At 45.4% G+C, this 14,985-nt stretch overlaps 1 protein-coding gene across 11 annotated transcripts in view; it reads right to left on the bottom strand.

Moving 5' to 3' along the window:
- The window catches only part of FAT3 (FAT atypical cadherin 3), a 719,557-nt gene that overhangs the window by 289,506 nt on the left and 415,066 nt on the right, over positions 1-14,985 (bottom strand). For all 11 annotated transcript variants that reach the window (XR_013985096.1, XM_081001695.1, XM_081001693.1 and 8 more), the window contains 2 exons: positions 7,861-7,995; positions 6,984-7,141 (listed from right to left, as the gene is read on the bottom strand). Coding sequence is in view for 10 of the 11 variants with exons in the window: in XM_081001695.1 (XP_080857821.1) it covers positions 6,984-7,141; positions 7,861-7,995 (293 nt within the window). In the remaining variant the exon portion in view is untranslated. The remainder of the gene's footprint in view (positions 1-6,983; positions 7,142-7,860; positions 7,996-14,985) is intronic.

The raw sequence follows: 14,985 nt of genomic DNA, 5'->3' as shown, positions 1-14,985 counted from the left end.
CCACCCATGGACTGCCTAAGAGACAACCTTTACAGAACAACAAACCCCTGTGTTGCAAACTTAACACAACAAACAATACAAGCAACACGAAGACCAGTATACTAGATAGCACTGCAATTCTTATTGCATAATATACATGATTTAGTACAACAAAAACAAAATGGGTACACTTGTAAACTCTAATATATTTGAAATCAAATGAACATATGTCTGTCAATCTTTAAAAGTCCGTAGAAGTATAATAAGTCTATGGTTGAAACAAAGTAATAGATGCTATCCTGTGGGCTAAGCGGTAAAACTTTTTAAGGTGTTCACGGTGCCGAAATAGTAAGTGGTTACATATTCTCATGACCACTGCTCCTTGTGCATTTTTCTAATTTATGGGTTGTGCTGAAGAAGATTCCAGCGAAACGGTCAGATTATCCGGGATCATTGTCCTACGTTGTTATTCACTTACTACTTCAGCACCATGAAGCAACCTTAGCTGTCCCCGTCCCACACGTCCCGTCCCATCGAACAAGTTGGGAAATGGGTCTAGTTTCTCCCAGATCCCTTGCCCTCAACTGACAGCTTTTGCAAGGTCAAGGGTGGTCTAGGCAGTCCTTCTCCTGACTCTGCAAAAGTTTTGTTTTAGGGGGTTTCAGTTTGGAGAGTGGGGTGGTGATGAGCCAAGGATTCTTCTGGAGCTTGAGTTTTAATCCTATCGGAAGAAGAATTCTTGGGGGTTTGCAATGCTTGTCTCTTCCTTGAGGTGAGAATTACTAGCCCAGGCTATGATATCTGGGGCCAAGTGTGGCATAATTCAGTGACATATCAGGTTGTAACCCATCCGTAGTCGGAACAAACAAGAAAGAAAGAAAGAGATGTACAAGCCTGGTTCGGACACTTACTGGACCAGTGCTGCTATCTGTGTGGAAGAGGACCAGCTATGTCTCCCTCCTTTCCACCACATACATAACATAACATGAGTGATGGGGTCCTCATGGAAGCCAATAAAAGGTAAAGGTAAAGGCACTTCCCACAAACAGGGGAACAATATAAGGTAAAGGGACCCCTGACCATTAGGTCCAGTCGTGGCTGACTCGGGTTGCGGCGCTCATCTCACTTTATTGGCTGAGGGAGCCGGCGTACAGCTTCTGGGAAATGTGGCCAGCATGACTAAGCCGCTTCTGGCGAACCAGAGCAGTGCACGGAAACGCCGTTTACCTTCCCGCCGGAGCGGTACCTATTTATCTACTTGCACTTTGACATGCTTTCGAACTGCGGGGTTGGCAGGAGCAGGGACCGAGCAACGGGAGCTCACCCCGTTGCAGGGATTCGAACTGCCGACCTTCTGATCGGCAAGTCCTAGGCTCTGTGGTTTAACCCACACCATTTCTGTTGTCATTTCTTCCCTTTTTTGACAGTATGTTTAGGATTTTGCATGGAGCAGCTTGCAATGTGTCATGTATGCCAACCCTTTTAAGCTCATTGGGCCCATTTGGATTTGTGACTGAGTGCTGTCAGTTCACTTCCACCCACTCCTGGTTCAGCACCCCACTGTAAAGACATGAAAAGGAAAGGTACACAGTGTACGTCACTTTCCCAATGGGTCAGATCTAGCAGAATTAACCTGAGCCTTTGATGGGCAGATAGAGATGAAAAAGGAAGTGGGATAGACTGTCGCTTTTCCAACTTCCTCTTTCAGGTCTATGTACTTCTCAAGGGAGAAAAAGGCAATTGCTCTCATCACCTTGTGACCAAGGGTACTGTGTGTGTGGAGGAGACTTAAAGGTTTTGTGGGTGCAAAGAGACTATCTCAAGAGCATGGCAGAAGCGGGGGTGGGTATGCCCTTTCTCCTCCATCACAGAGTTTGCAGCACCTGCCCAATAAGCATTTCAAGCAGGCTTCAGATTCCGTCTTAGGAGAGGAAAAACAAGGTTGAACCTACATATGTGATGCTCCCCCACAGGTGGTAGCCGAGGACAAACCCAAAAGCAAGCAGACAAAGAGGGACTTGAGGCTTTGCTGAATGCTGAGGGAACAGATTGCAACCTGTACGCGAAGAAGCACATCAGCTGCCTTTCCACCTGGCCATTATGCAAATCCACCAGAACCCTCTGTGTTTCCGTGTCCTCTTCTTCCCTTACCATCCCTTCCCTTTTATGCCACATCTGCTAGATTGTAAACCGTTCTGGCAGCCATTCTGCCTATTTCATCCTTCGCACAGTACAAAATAGAATTTTTAAGTGCTTCATAAATAAGAAGAATGAGGAAAGCCTGTGGCAGGTTCAAGGGTGGACGGCAGCGCTGAGGACACCACCGTTCCTGGCCAGGATAGCTGTTTGCCGATGCAACTCGCAGCCTGGAGACAGTTTATGGTCCTTAAGAGCAGTGAAGGCAGTATGAGAGAGACACCGTTTCCTGTGATGGTGATGTTGTGCCTCCCTTCAAGCAGGCTGGCAGAGTTTTGAAGCTCCTACCAAACCTTGCATGGGACGCGGATGGCGCTGTGGGTTAAACCACAGAGCCTAGGACTTGCCGATCGGAAGGTCGGCGGTTCGAATCCCCGCGATGGGGTGAGCTCCCGTTGCTCGATCCCTGCTCCTGCCAACCTAGCAGTTCAAAAGCACGTCAAAGTGCAAGTAGATAAATAGGTACCGCTCTGGTGGGAAGGTAAACGGCGTTTCCGTGCGCTGCTCTGGTTCGCCAGAAGCGGCTTAGTCATGCTGGCCACATGACCTGGAAGCTGTACGCCGGCTCCCTCGGCCAATAAAGCGAGATGAGCGCCGCAACCCCAGAGGCGGCCGCAACTGGACCTAATGGTCAGGGGTCCCTTTACCTTTTTTACCAAACCTTGCAATGCAGGTTTCATTAGAAACAAGAGTGGGAAGGAACACACATACCACAGGTGCCAACAGCAGTATCATTCCCTTCTCAACACCACCGTTGTCTCTAGTCACAGTTGCAAGAAAGCCATTTAAGAATGCAAGCGGGCAAGAAGAGCTTGGCTAGAGCAGAACAAAAGCCTATCTAGTCCAGCATATTGTTCTCACAGTGACCAATCAGATGCCTAGGGGAAGTCTTTAAATAGGACCCAACTGCAGCAGTGATTATCAGCAACTGGTATTCAGCTGCTGTGGTTCTCAGCACCTGGTACTCACACAAGTGCCTGCAACACAACCTGCAACACAACCACCAAAGCTAGTAGCCACTGACAACCTTTTCCTCCATGAATTTGTCAAATCCTCCCTGAGAGCCATTCAAGTCCGTCGTTTTCTTTGGGACCACTGTATGCAGGAAAAGGGACGAATATTGCCTCCCCCATACCATCCTCCCAATCCTGACCACCCCTACAATTTAGTGGGAAATGGGCAACAACAACAGTGCAATTCTTTCAACAGTGCAATTCTTTCAGCAAAGGTAATGGTTAAAATGAATCCTAGGAAGGACAGACAGACCACAGAAAAGGAAATAGCTAGGACGTTCTATGGAAGTCATAGCCAGACAGAACAGCAGCGGGCTGTGCACAACTGGGGAAAATACAAAGTTGTTTTTTTTGTTTTTTTTAAATCAAATTCTGAAAGCTGAAAAAGGAAGCCACAAGAGGGAGACACTGATGATGTTTTGCAGCTGCCATGTAAAATGCTAATCCCACAGGCCTAGTGAGCATAGCAACTCTTCATGGCAGAACTTGCCCCAATGAGGCAGTTGTGGGGGCTGAAGGTCCCCGCCTTCCCACAGCTGCCTAAACCTCCTCCTCCTCTGGGTCCTTCCCAAGCAATCTGAGACTATGCTGGGGTGCCTGTCTCTGCACCTCCCTCTTCATACCTCTTCTGGTCCTGGGGGACCGGGGGGAGAAGAGCTTGTTGAAGCAGGAGAGGGATACACCTTCGCTTTTCACGAGCCTGACTCGTCTCTGTCTCTTGGCCCTCCTCCTCCTCTCCAGCCTCTTCTGCCTCTGAGCCTGGACTGCTCTCTGCCCCAGTCTCTTCCTGCTCACTAAACCCTGTTACCTCTTCAGCTTCTGACACCTCTTCTTCCCAGTCTTCTCCCTCTGACCACTCACCATCGTCCCACCACCACTCCTCTGCATCCAGCCAGTCCATGACATCACGTCACTCACCTGCTTTCCTCTAGAGATTCAACCTGGATAGAATATGCCCTTGAAATGTAGCAATATGTCTTGGCTGCCTAGATGGAGGGAGTGGTATGTCTGGCTGCAGCTGCTGGGGCGATAGCTACTACAGATATATGGGCACCAGAAAGCTGGGGCAAGTTCCCCTCCCCTCCCCTGATATACCTAGACGTGCATCCACATAAAACCTCATTATCCTGACCAAGCAGGAGAGTATGAAGCAACCACTAAGGGGATATACAAATTGGCACGCTTGAACGGCTTCCCCAAATAAGCAAAGCGAGATGAATGGGCATCGTATATCATTTTAGAATATTAGCCTGGATAAGGTGCTTGGATGTCATCCATTTCTGCATATCAACACAGGCAATGAAACCATCAAACGGTCCTTTTGGGACCTCCCTAGACTTGCAAAGTCCATCTGCAGTCACAGCTCATGAATACAAAATGGTGCCTGCCCATCCATCCAGGGGAATATTTAGTTAGTGGGATTGCATTTCAGGTTCATTTGGGCGAAATGTTAGGTTTAATTAAAATATTACTTTCTCCAGCTCCTGCTGCACCTGGGATCACATCCAAGGCTTCTTGTAGCTGAAGCAATGGGAGTTTCAGGCGACCCTTGACGAGGGTAACGTATGGCAGCCCCACACTTTTCAGTATTGAATTTTACTCAGTGAGGCCACATATACATCACCAAATGCCTCTGATGGCAAGGACAGAGAAACAGAGATTTTTTTTTTTGTCTGCATTCTGGCTCCCACATGAAAACGCAGGTTCTGCTAGCCCTGTACTGTCGGATGCAGATCAAGAGTTTTGAAGGCGGTGAGGACAGAGTTCTGTGCAAACGGGCTCTCAGAATTGCTCCTCCGTGCTTTTTAGGTAGAAAAACTGGGGCAGAAGGAAGAGGCATTTCACTGAACTAGATTAACTGCAACTAATCCATCTGCAGGAATATGGGATTGGTCTGATCACATGTAAAAAGGGAGGTGGGAATTCTAACTTTAATAGCAAAAAGGAGTGAAATGCCCTTTTCCTTGCAGCCACCTCCTTGCAGTTCCCCAACACTATTGTTGTTGTTATTATTATAGCAGGAATAATATTTTTTATTATTATTTATATGCCGCCCACCTGGCTGTGTTGGGCAAGCCAGTGGGTGGTTCCCGGCAAAATATTAATAACACATTAAGACATCAAACTTTAAAAGCTTCCCTATACAGTCGTGCCTTGGAAGTCGAACGGAATCTGTTCCAGAAGTCCATTTGACTTCCAAAACGTTCGAAAACCAAACCGCAGCTTCTGATTGGCTGCAGGTGCTCCTGTAGCCAATCGGAAGCTGCGCTGGACGTTCGGTTTCTGAAAATCGTTCGAAAACTGGAACACTCACATTTGGGTTTCGATTGTTCAGGAGCTGATTGTTCGGTAGCCACAAGGCGTTCGAGATCCAAGGTACGACTGTACAGGGCTGCCTTCAGATGTCTTCTAAAACTCAAATAGCTGTTTATTTCCTTGAGATTTGATGGGTGTTCTACAGGGTGGGCACCACCACCGAGAAGGCCCTCCACTGTCCAGGACATCCAGGTTTTTGGGGCTGTGCTCTCATGTGGGTCATGTGAGCTCAGTTAGTTCGAGCATGGTGTTGATAAAGCCAAGGTTGTGGGTTTGATCTGCGTATGGGTGCATTGCAGGGAGTTAGACTAGATGATCCATGGGGTCGTTTCCAATTCTATGGTTTTATCACTCACTCTTGAGAGGGCCCAGAATACATGCACCCCGTTTTTGCATTGGGACACGTTGGAGGGTATGGTGGCACCATTTGCATAACAAAAACTACAGCAGAGATATCAACCTTTTCAAAAGTTCATGGTTCACTAAAGAAGTATGGCAAGAGAAATTGATGGACTATGCAGAATTGGCAAAATTGACACATAAACTACGGGACAAGGATAACTGTGACTTTAAAGATAAATTGGAACCTTTTACAAAGTATTTAAAGATGCAACAAAGTGAATTGGACTCCTTGGCAGGTTTTGAATAAACACCCACAAACTTTTTATTGATAACGACCAATCAGATAAATTAAGGAGCTATACAAATTCGTGATATGCAGAGAATAGCATTTATAGAGAAACCAGAGATTGGAACTGAGGGAAGTCTGGGTGGGGTGGGTGGATTGCTTTATGGGAGAGAGGGGGGAGGGGGGAAATGGGGGGGGGGAATTAAGGATGATAGGTTTTAAGATAATATGTTTTGTTTAAATTCCTAATAATATATATATATATATATATATATATATATATATATATATATATAAAGTTCATGGCTTGGCTTTTGAAAAGCAGGGGTCCACAGCTAATTAGGAACCGTGCCATAGGTGATCAAACCTCAGGGAAGGGATGTAGTTCAGTGGCAGGGTATCTGGTTGCCTTGTATAGGGTCCCAAGCTCAATCCCCAGGTCTTCTGTCAATCCTTGAAAAGCTGCTGCCAATCAGTGTGGACAATACTGACCTAGGTGGACCGATGGTGCGACTTGATATAAAGGCAGCTTCCTGTATAACTAAGGGCAGCTTTTACAGGCATTGCCGGAATAAGTCGCCTGGGCTTGCTACAGCCTATCACACCCCCAGGAGCATTTTTTCTCCAATAGAAACATGACTATCAGAAACAATGAGACAGTTCCCTCGTTGCTGCTGAAGCTGTGGTTTCGTTCCTCATTATCCTAAAGAAAGAAAAGCCCCGAGAGCGCCGAAGTTTCTGCATCCACAGCTAAAAATGGGAGCAGCATTCCCAGCAGTGGGAGCCCAAAGAGAGGGAAGCGTATAATCAAGAAAAATAACTGCAGGGAAAGATAAACTTATTTTAATTACCTTCAGAATTATACAGGGATTTGCTCTGGTGTACATTATAATCCCGTTGCTTTGCAGAGTCCGCAGACGCAGCGCCAACTTGAATTCCTCCTTCTTGCTATTTTCAGAAACCCGGTATTTGATGTAACTATTCCCAGCAAAGCTAAGGGAAGTGTGTCCTGAAAAAACCATTTGGAGAAGAGGCAAAAATAGAGAGAGACAAGCCATATATATATATATATATATATATATATATATATATATATACACACACACACACACACACACACACACACATTTGGAAATAAGACTTGGGAGATTATCCTACCGCTTGCCAAAGGGGAAAAAAAAAGTTAATTAAGGAAGATGCACGGCTAACAAGGCTGATAAAGGAGAATATTTTTTTAAAAAAAGGAGAGCCCATCTTCTGATAGATTAAAAACTTGTCCCTCTTGTACAAGCACCTTACGTTAAGGAAGATTAATTCACTAATAAGGGGGGAAATGTTGTTTCTTGATAGGAATTACTACCATGCATAAAATGCAATCGGGTCTATTTGTAGTGAACAAACCAGATAACAATTTTTATTATTATTATTTTAGCGCTGGTACATGGGGGAAGCCCTGTACAACTTGTGTTTTGCCAAGCTGAATACAGCCTACCAGCCATGTGTTCTGATGGACCTTTGTTAACCTGGCACCCTCCAAATAGATTTGGACTAAAACTCCCATCAGCCCCAGCAAAAATGCTGCATTTGCAAAGTCTGGCCGACTCAAGAACCAGCATGGAAAAGCAGTAAAGCGCCGCGCTGACCCAACTCTCTTTTCATCCGCATTGAACTTCTACAACCAAGATGGTTTGGGTGATATCTGATGGTGCGACAGAACAGAGCGTGTACCTGAGCACTCCCCGAGCTTTCCAGGAGGGCACTGGCAGATGAATGGCCTCCGGTTGATTTCGTAGCCCACGCATTGCATATCTCCGGGACAGGGCTTCTCTGTGCAGGGATCACTAGAGCCTGGACACAATCCTCCTGTTGCAAATTGAGAAGAAAACAGATACTGCTATGTTATCCATCACATAAAGTAAAAACCTTCTTCGGAGGAATTACAGAATTTTAAGAGGTAGGTGGTGTGAGGAATGAGGAATGTGGTTTTTCACATAAACCACAAATGCAACAAGCTAGACAGATGTTAGCAGTTCAGATCGATTCATATCTGATAACTAGAAAGGTTTAGAGCGCGTGGCCAGAATGAGGTTATAACAGTTATCGACAGACACCTGCAGTCTAGGTTGACTCACTTCTCATAACTGGAGATGTTTAGAACTTGTGGTCAAGATGTGGTTATTTTTGCTTGGCTTAGCAAGTAACTGCATAGGAACATAGACCAAATAAGGGAAATAATAAATAAGGCTAGAGGGGCGCTGAAATCAGGGTAATGGGAGATGTAAACAGAGGCGGGAATGTTAGTAGGGAAATTAGGCGGTCGTGATAGGCTGTAAACCTTGTAGTACCCAGCCAATGGGGAGTCAAGGGAGGGAACCTGCGCTTCAGGTATAGGGAATATAAGCTTATGCTTTGCCAAAGCTGGGGTGTGCCTACTTTGGACACCCAATCTTGCAAGAACGTATTGCACTAAATAAACTCTTTACTGCTTCACCAATTTTGTTCAGATTTTATTTTAAGGAGTGGGATTCAGGGTCTTAGGGCCCACTTATTACAGACGGGACCTTGGATGTTAGCTAATCCAACTCTTGCAACAAATCTTGCAACTGGAGCATCTCTGAGATGCATGCCTGTGGGATCACATACTCCACTTCTTCAACATTGTGAGCAACTTTTCCTCCCTCCCTCCCTCCTCTCTTCTGGATGAATTTCTATGTCCTTCCCTCTTTGGAACCATCCATGATGCAGTGTTGTGCTTTTACCAGTGTTTTTGCTAATCATGGCCATCTGAAAACACAGCTTGCAAATCTCATTCTATCCAAAACTCAGCCCTAATGGAAGGACATTTTTTTGCAGATGCTTTCGAGTCCCAAGAAATATGGTTCCTTTCAGAGATCTTTCAGGGAGGATTGTGCCAGGGGCAAGTGCCTGCATTGCGGGCCCCCCCCACAAAAAAACCCACTAATTCTGAGCGACAGCAATTATTTATTGCCCTCACTCTGAACTGGTGTTGCCATCCAGCTAAGTCTGAAGCTATGGGGCACCGTCACCAAGCCAAATATGATTGATAAGATGGAAGCATTATATCAACATGTTGGCTATGTGATCATTGATACCATGTGGTTAGCAAGAACGTGGAATTTTGAGGAAAAAAGGCTCTGAACCATTAGCTGACCAAGGCTGTAAACTAAGGAAAACAGCACAAAAGTATGTGCGGAGGGCATTGTGGAACCGTGAAAGTTGTTTTTTCAAAATGATCATGTTCTCCTGCAAAATTTTGGCTTCACTTCTCCTTCTAATCATAGCTTGATCCACAGTTAAATGTGTTTGTCTGTCTGTTTATTTGGCTATAATATCTAAACATGGTATGTGCATGTGTGATATCTTAAAACAAATTCGGGAAGAAATATTCCTTCCTGTTGCAATTAAAGCAATCTCTGTTAGTCTCAGCCAAATCAGGATTCTCTGACCATCTCATTTATTTGGCTCCCAAGTCTTATTTACAGAGTATAAAGGACACAGTGAACTTGTACGGGGGCAAACACTCCTTGTAGTTATCACAGACAGTGAGTCCCTAATGCACTTCACCACAAGGGAAGCATGGTATTGCTCGAGGCATAGCTCCAATTACTTTGCATTGTAGGTCTTTTCCTGGAAACAGAAAAATTATTACTGTAGGCTTCTAAGTGGACACGGCCTGCCTACAAATACGGCAGCAACCATAAATGCCTGTGCTTGATCTACAGTGCATTGCGGTCAATTTAATCTTTCCGGGCGCTCCTCTCACTTCGTCAAATATTTGCTTGCTAGGTCTTGAAGGAATAAAACAGCTCAAAGGGCCCTGCCTTGCCACCGCCGTGCAAAACGATGCGTGGAAATTCTTACAAACAATGTACAGTGCTGAGCGCAGTATGGGAATATACGAGCCACAATGGAAAATCTTATACCAGGCTTGGTCTTAAGTTCACAGCACTGTGTAGGACACCTTCACATTATGGAGGCTTGCATCATAACAACAAAAAGCCTTGACAAGCAAGCTGTCCGGCCAGAGGATGAATCTGAAATGGAAAATGACCAACATGCTGTCTCCTCCCATTGAGTATATACAGTGGTACCTCTGGTTGTGAACGGGATCCGTTCCAGAGGCCCGTTCGCAACATGAAAAGAGCGCAACCTGAAGCGCTATATCTGCACAGGTGCGTGGTGCGATTTGGCGTTTGTGCGCATGTGTGAAGCGCGATTTAGCGCTTGTGTGCATGTGGCGAAACCCAGAAGTAATCCTTTCTGGTACTTCCGGGTCGCCACAGGACGTAACCTGAAAGAACGTAACATGAAGCAAACGTAACATGAGATATGACTGTACTCACTTTCCATTGCCCCAAATAATATTAATCTTCACCCCTCTTTTGCGTTTAGAGTTAGCCATTGTGGGGCCAAATATCACCAGTTCAGGAGACCATATTTGGCTCAGGGGATGCCGGTGGCAGGTAGGACTGCCAACCTGCTCCTGTGTCAACAGCACAGAGGGAGGCAACCTGTGGCCATTCAGGTGTTTCTAGACTACAACTCCCATCATCCTTCACCACTGGCCATCCGGCTGGGACTGATGGGTGTTGGAACCCACAACATCTGGAATGCCACAGGTTCTCCACACCTGCTGTTAAGCCGTCTTGAGTTGCAAAAAATCACCAGGTGAAGCTTTTCATACCTTGAGCACATAGTACGGCAGTCATGGAATCATTTATCCTGTTATTTCACATTCTCATTTCAAGGTTATTTTCTTCCTATCCTGCTTGCTTCTTTTAAACACTACCAGCAGCACATGGTTAAAAATCATGGCTTCTCTTTCAGGGCTGGAGGAAATCCTTATTCTATTTTGTTGTTTTTATGTGTATTTTAAAATGCGTGGATAACTTGGCTGCAGTGATATAAGGCTCTGCTAAAAATTGCAAAGCAGTTGAAATAGTATCTTCTGGAGTTCCCAATTGTCCATCTGATTCCACTGGCTCTTTCAATGTATCTATGTATCGCCTAGGCACTTGCGCAGAGATCTGTATGCACAGGTTATTTGTCCTCAGAACACAATTAAATTTTATGTCATGTCAGGCGATAATTTTCAACAAGCCTCTCCGCGGCTGACAGATAGACAAGTTACTTGGGCAAAAAAGCTGCAGGACTCATGAATATACATAAGCTTGTTGGAAGACAACCCTGCGGAGAGTTTGGAACAAGGCACCGCATGTTTTCACAACCTTTTAACCTCTGGTGAAATCTCTGACACCAAGCAATAAAATCAATACACAGCCTTGTAATCAATCTTTGCCATGTTTCGGCTGATTCCCACTCTAGGCAGAATAAACTCCCCATGAAGCCCAGAGACATGTGGGAAGAAGCTTATAATTTAATGCGACAGGCCTGCATGACCTAGCAAGCCAAACACAGCTCACCAGTCATGCACTAGGGCATTCCGGGCCTAGGCAGGCAGCACAAACAGCAGTGTGTGGGTGTGTGATGTCAAACTCTTGCTGGGATTTCACTCACGGCTCACGGGCTATGTTCTGTTTGATGAGGCACAAGGTGTGTGGGCCTGAGCTACAAAGTTCATATAAACTGACAGGTGCGCAGGCAAACTGTCTCAGGTAATCTCTGTGATGGCAGAGGCCTTCAGATCCTACAGTAGCAAGACCCCAAGTGAACCACAACCCTCCACGCTAGCCAAAAAACACCCCAAAGAAACTCATCGATGCTTTGGCTGAACTACAAATGGGTCATAAACCATCAATCAGCCCAAGATGCACATGGGTATTTCACAAAGGCATGTGACTGAAAAGGTTCCTATAGTTGGTTGAGATGCTCAAGGTGGCTATTTTCCGACACTTTTGTGATGAGCCTCCCGATTCTCCAAGGAAGCAAATGACATTTAGGTTGCTGAACTGAGTCAACACGAAACAGATCCATTTATCAGCTGCCCAGCGGCAGACGTACCCATTGTCAGGAGCTACCAGGGCTGGAACCATGAACTTTAGGATGAGTGGCGAGCCACTAAGGCAGAACTGTTCCCAGTGCTGTGATGTCTTGTAGGCGGCAGAGCAGGGTTTCCCAAACTTGGGTCTCCAGCTATTTCTGTACTGCAACACCCATCATTCCTAGCTATCAGGATCAGTGGTCAGCAATGATAGGAACTGTACTCCCAAAACAGCTGCAGACCCAAGTTTGGGAGCCCAGGCTGTAGAGCAACCCTGCCTAGCTAGGCAGCTTATTGGCCTCCCCTAAACTGACAGGGGCTATAAAATGTGCTGAACGAATATAATAAAATAATAAAATCTGCATCCAAAATGTGTGCTCTGCTGCCGGGTTGGATATACATTTGGGCTCTTTTCAGCAAGCTAGTCCCAGCTTGCGCACGAGCTGGTGCTAGGATGCGATCGCAGAACTAGGGTTTCATTAAATCAGCCGTTACCCCATGCCTCTGCCACGACTGCAGCACTGTGGCAAAAGCAGAAGGGCACCTAAGTGCAAATGCCAGGAGCCACAACTGCTAGTGCTATCGTGTGCTTCTTCCGATTCTTTTCTTTTCTTATTTTTAATCGTCAAGAGGTGTTCTCCGCCAAGCAACTGGGGCCACATCGGATGGCTCCATCCTGTTCTGCCAATACTGTGACGCCGCTTCAGCTCTGGCACTGCTGCCTAGTCCTTGCACAAAGCCACTATTCAGCGCAAGCCAGCGTTCCCATCAAACTGTAAGAGCGGTCCTGACAGATAAACTACAGGCATTTCAACTTTTTATTCAAGCTTCTGTAGGTGAATTTTATAGCTGTCACAAAACTTTTAAAATATTGAAGCTCTGGAGAGGGTTCTTTATGTCTGCCTTTGTGGATATAAGGGCCCCAAGCTACAAATCTTGTCTTATTGCCTTGCTCCTGGCTAACATGCATTTTCAGGGTGATTTCACAATGGCAGGGACCAAAAGCCACTAAAGCACTCACCAGGACATTATCCACCTTTGGGGATTTATAGCCCAGGCTTGAGTCTCTGCTCTGAAGTCCAGCATATCCTCCGCCCCCCACCGCCCGCTGTTCTTTTTTTCTTCCCGCAATTAGAACCAACAAATATACAATCTCTAGGCAACCTCAAAATAAACAGATGACACTCCCCTGCGGGAACAGGAACAGGAACAGGACTGTGCTTCTGGACTACAGATATAAAAGCAGAGGTTCAGCCAATGTATCAAGTCTCTTTAATATGATGGGATGGATCCATCTGATTTTAGAAACGAATAAATGTGACAATTAGTTGGAGAGCAAGTGTAGTGCAATGGGTAGATTCAACCTCATCTTGTATTGAAGAGGTGAGGAAGTCAAATTCCTGTGTGGCCACAGAGTTCATCACACTCCAGTAGGCAAGTCACGATATCTCAGCTTAAGCTACCCCAAGGTCTGCTGTGAGGTTAAGCTGGGATAAAAGAAGATGAGTGATATCGAATGAGTGGTCCTACTCAGAGTAGACCCACTGATGTCAGTAGGTCTGCTCTGAGTAGGACTTGGCTGGCTGTCACTCAATGATTTTATTTGTTGGGATGGAATCTTTTTAGTAGGGTTAGGGTCTGGCAAAATAAGGCCCAGATATAACTAATTTATTTTATTTATTATGCTATGCTTTTAAGTTTATCCACCAGTCTACACATATTTATGTTTGATTGCTGTGCATATTTTTGTGTGTTTGGAAAATGAAATTAAATTCAAATATCAAATGGGAATATATGCAGGTTGCAAATGCGTCCCTAAAATCTTTGAGCTAGTACAATGAGCTGGAATGGGAAGATGGACTTCCTTTCCATCTAAGGCTGCTATGGCAAAATACCAGAATCAGTGTTCAATCCTGACAATACTTGCAGATTTAGGTGTTGTCTTTTTGACATATTTTCCATGGTGGTGATCACTATGGCCACCACCAACTGAACAACCGAGTGCTTCATCTGAGTTTTCCTTCATAATAATCACTTATTACTTATACCCCACCCATTTGACTGGGTTGCCCCAGCCACTCTGAGTATCTTCCAACATAACAAAAACACAGCAAAATGTCAACCATTAAGAACTTCCCGATACAGGGCTGCCTTCAGATGTCTGCAGAAAGTTGTGAAGTTTTTTTATCAGTTTGACATGGATTGGGCGCTGGCTACCATTACAAATAAGATCATATGACTGCACAAAGCAAAACGCATGGTGTAGATTGCTTTCCACACAGGTACATGATTTGGAACTGTGAAAATGCAGGAAACTGGACACAAGGCAAACGTGAAGAAGCAGTATAGAGAAGGTCCATATGCACTACACACTAAAACCAGAGAATGATGTTGTTAAAATAGCAAAGCGCCAATAAACTGTGGTCAAAACATGTCATTGCTGCAGGACCATGAAATCTAGCTAGAACTGGAGCGACTCTGGACAACGTCACCTTTGTTAGTAAGGAAACGGCTGCCTGACAACATGGTGATGACTCCATGGATCCATTTTCCTGGATTTACATGGATATGCATTAACGCTCAACTGGGCAGTGCAGAATCCACCCACCATCGTGGATACATACTGATGTGTAAGCAAATGCTATTATCATGATGGCAGCATCTACATGGTGCCAAAACTGGTGTGGCTGCTACATCACCCAAAGGTAGATCGCTTCTGGCTCAGTATGTCAACTGTTCTTTGCACGCCACGCCATGTCAGAGCAGGTGCGATACTGTGGGGTGAGCTGTAAACTCCCTGCACAAAATCTCAGCTCAGCCCCAAATATTCACAGTGACGATAAGACAGAGAAAACCAATACTACTGATCCACGCTGCTGCGCTGTTGTGAG

This window comes from Podarcis pityusensis (assembly GCF_964106645.2).
Source record: "Podarcis pityusensis genome assembly, chromosome: 4".
Lineage (NCBI taxonomy): Eukaryota > Metazoa > Chordata > Lepidosauria > Squamata > Lacertidae > Podarcis > Podarcis pityusensis.
This window is presented reverse-complemented; position numbering and strand designations above follow the sequence as displayed.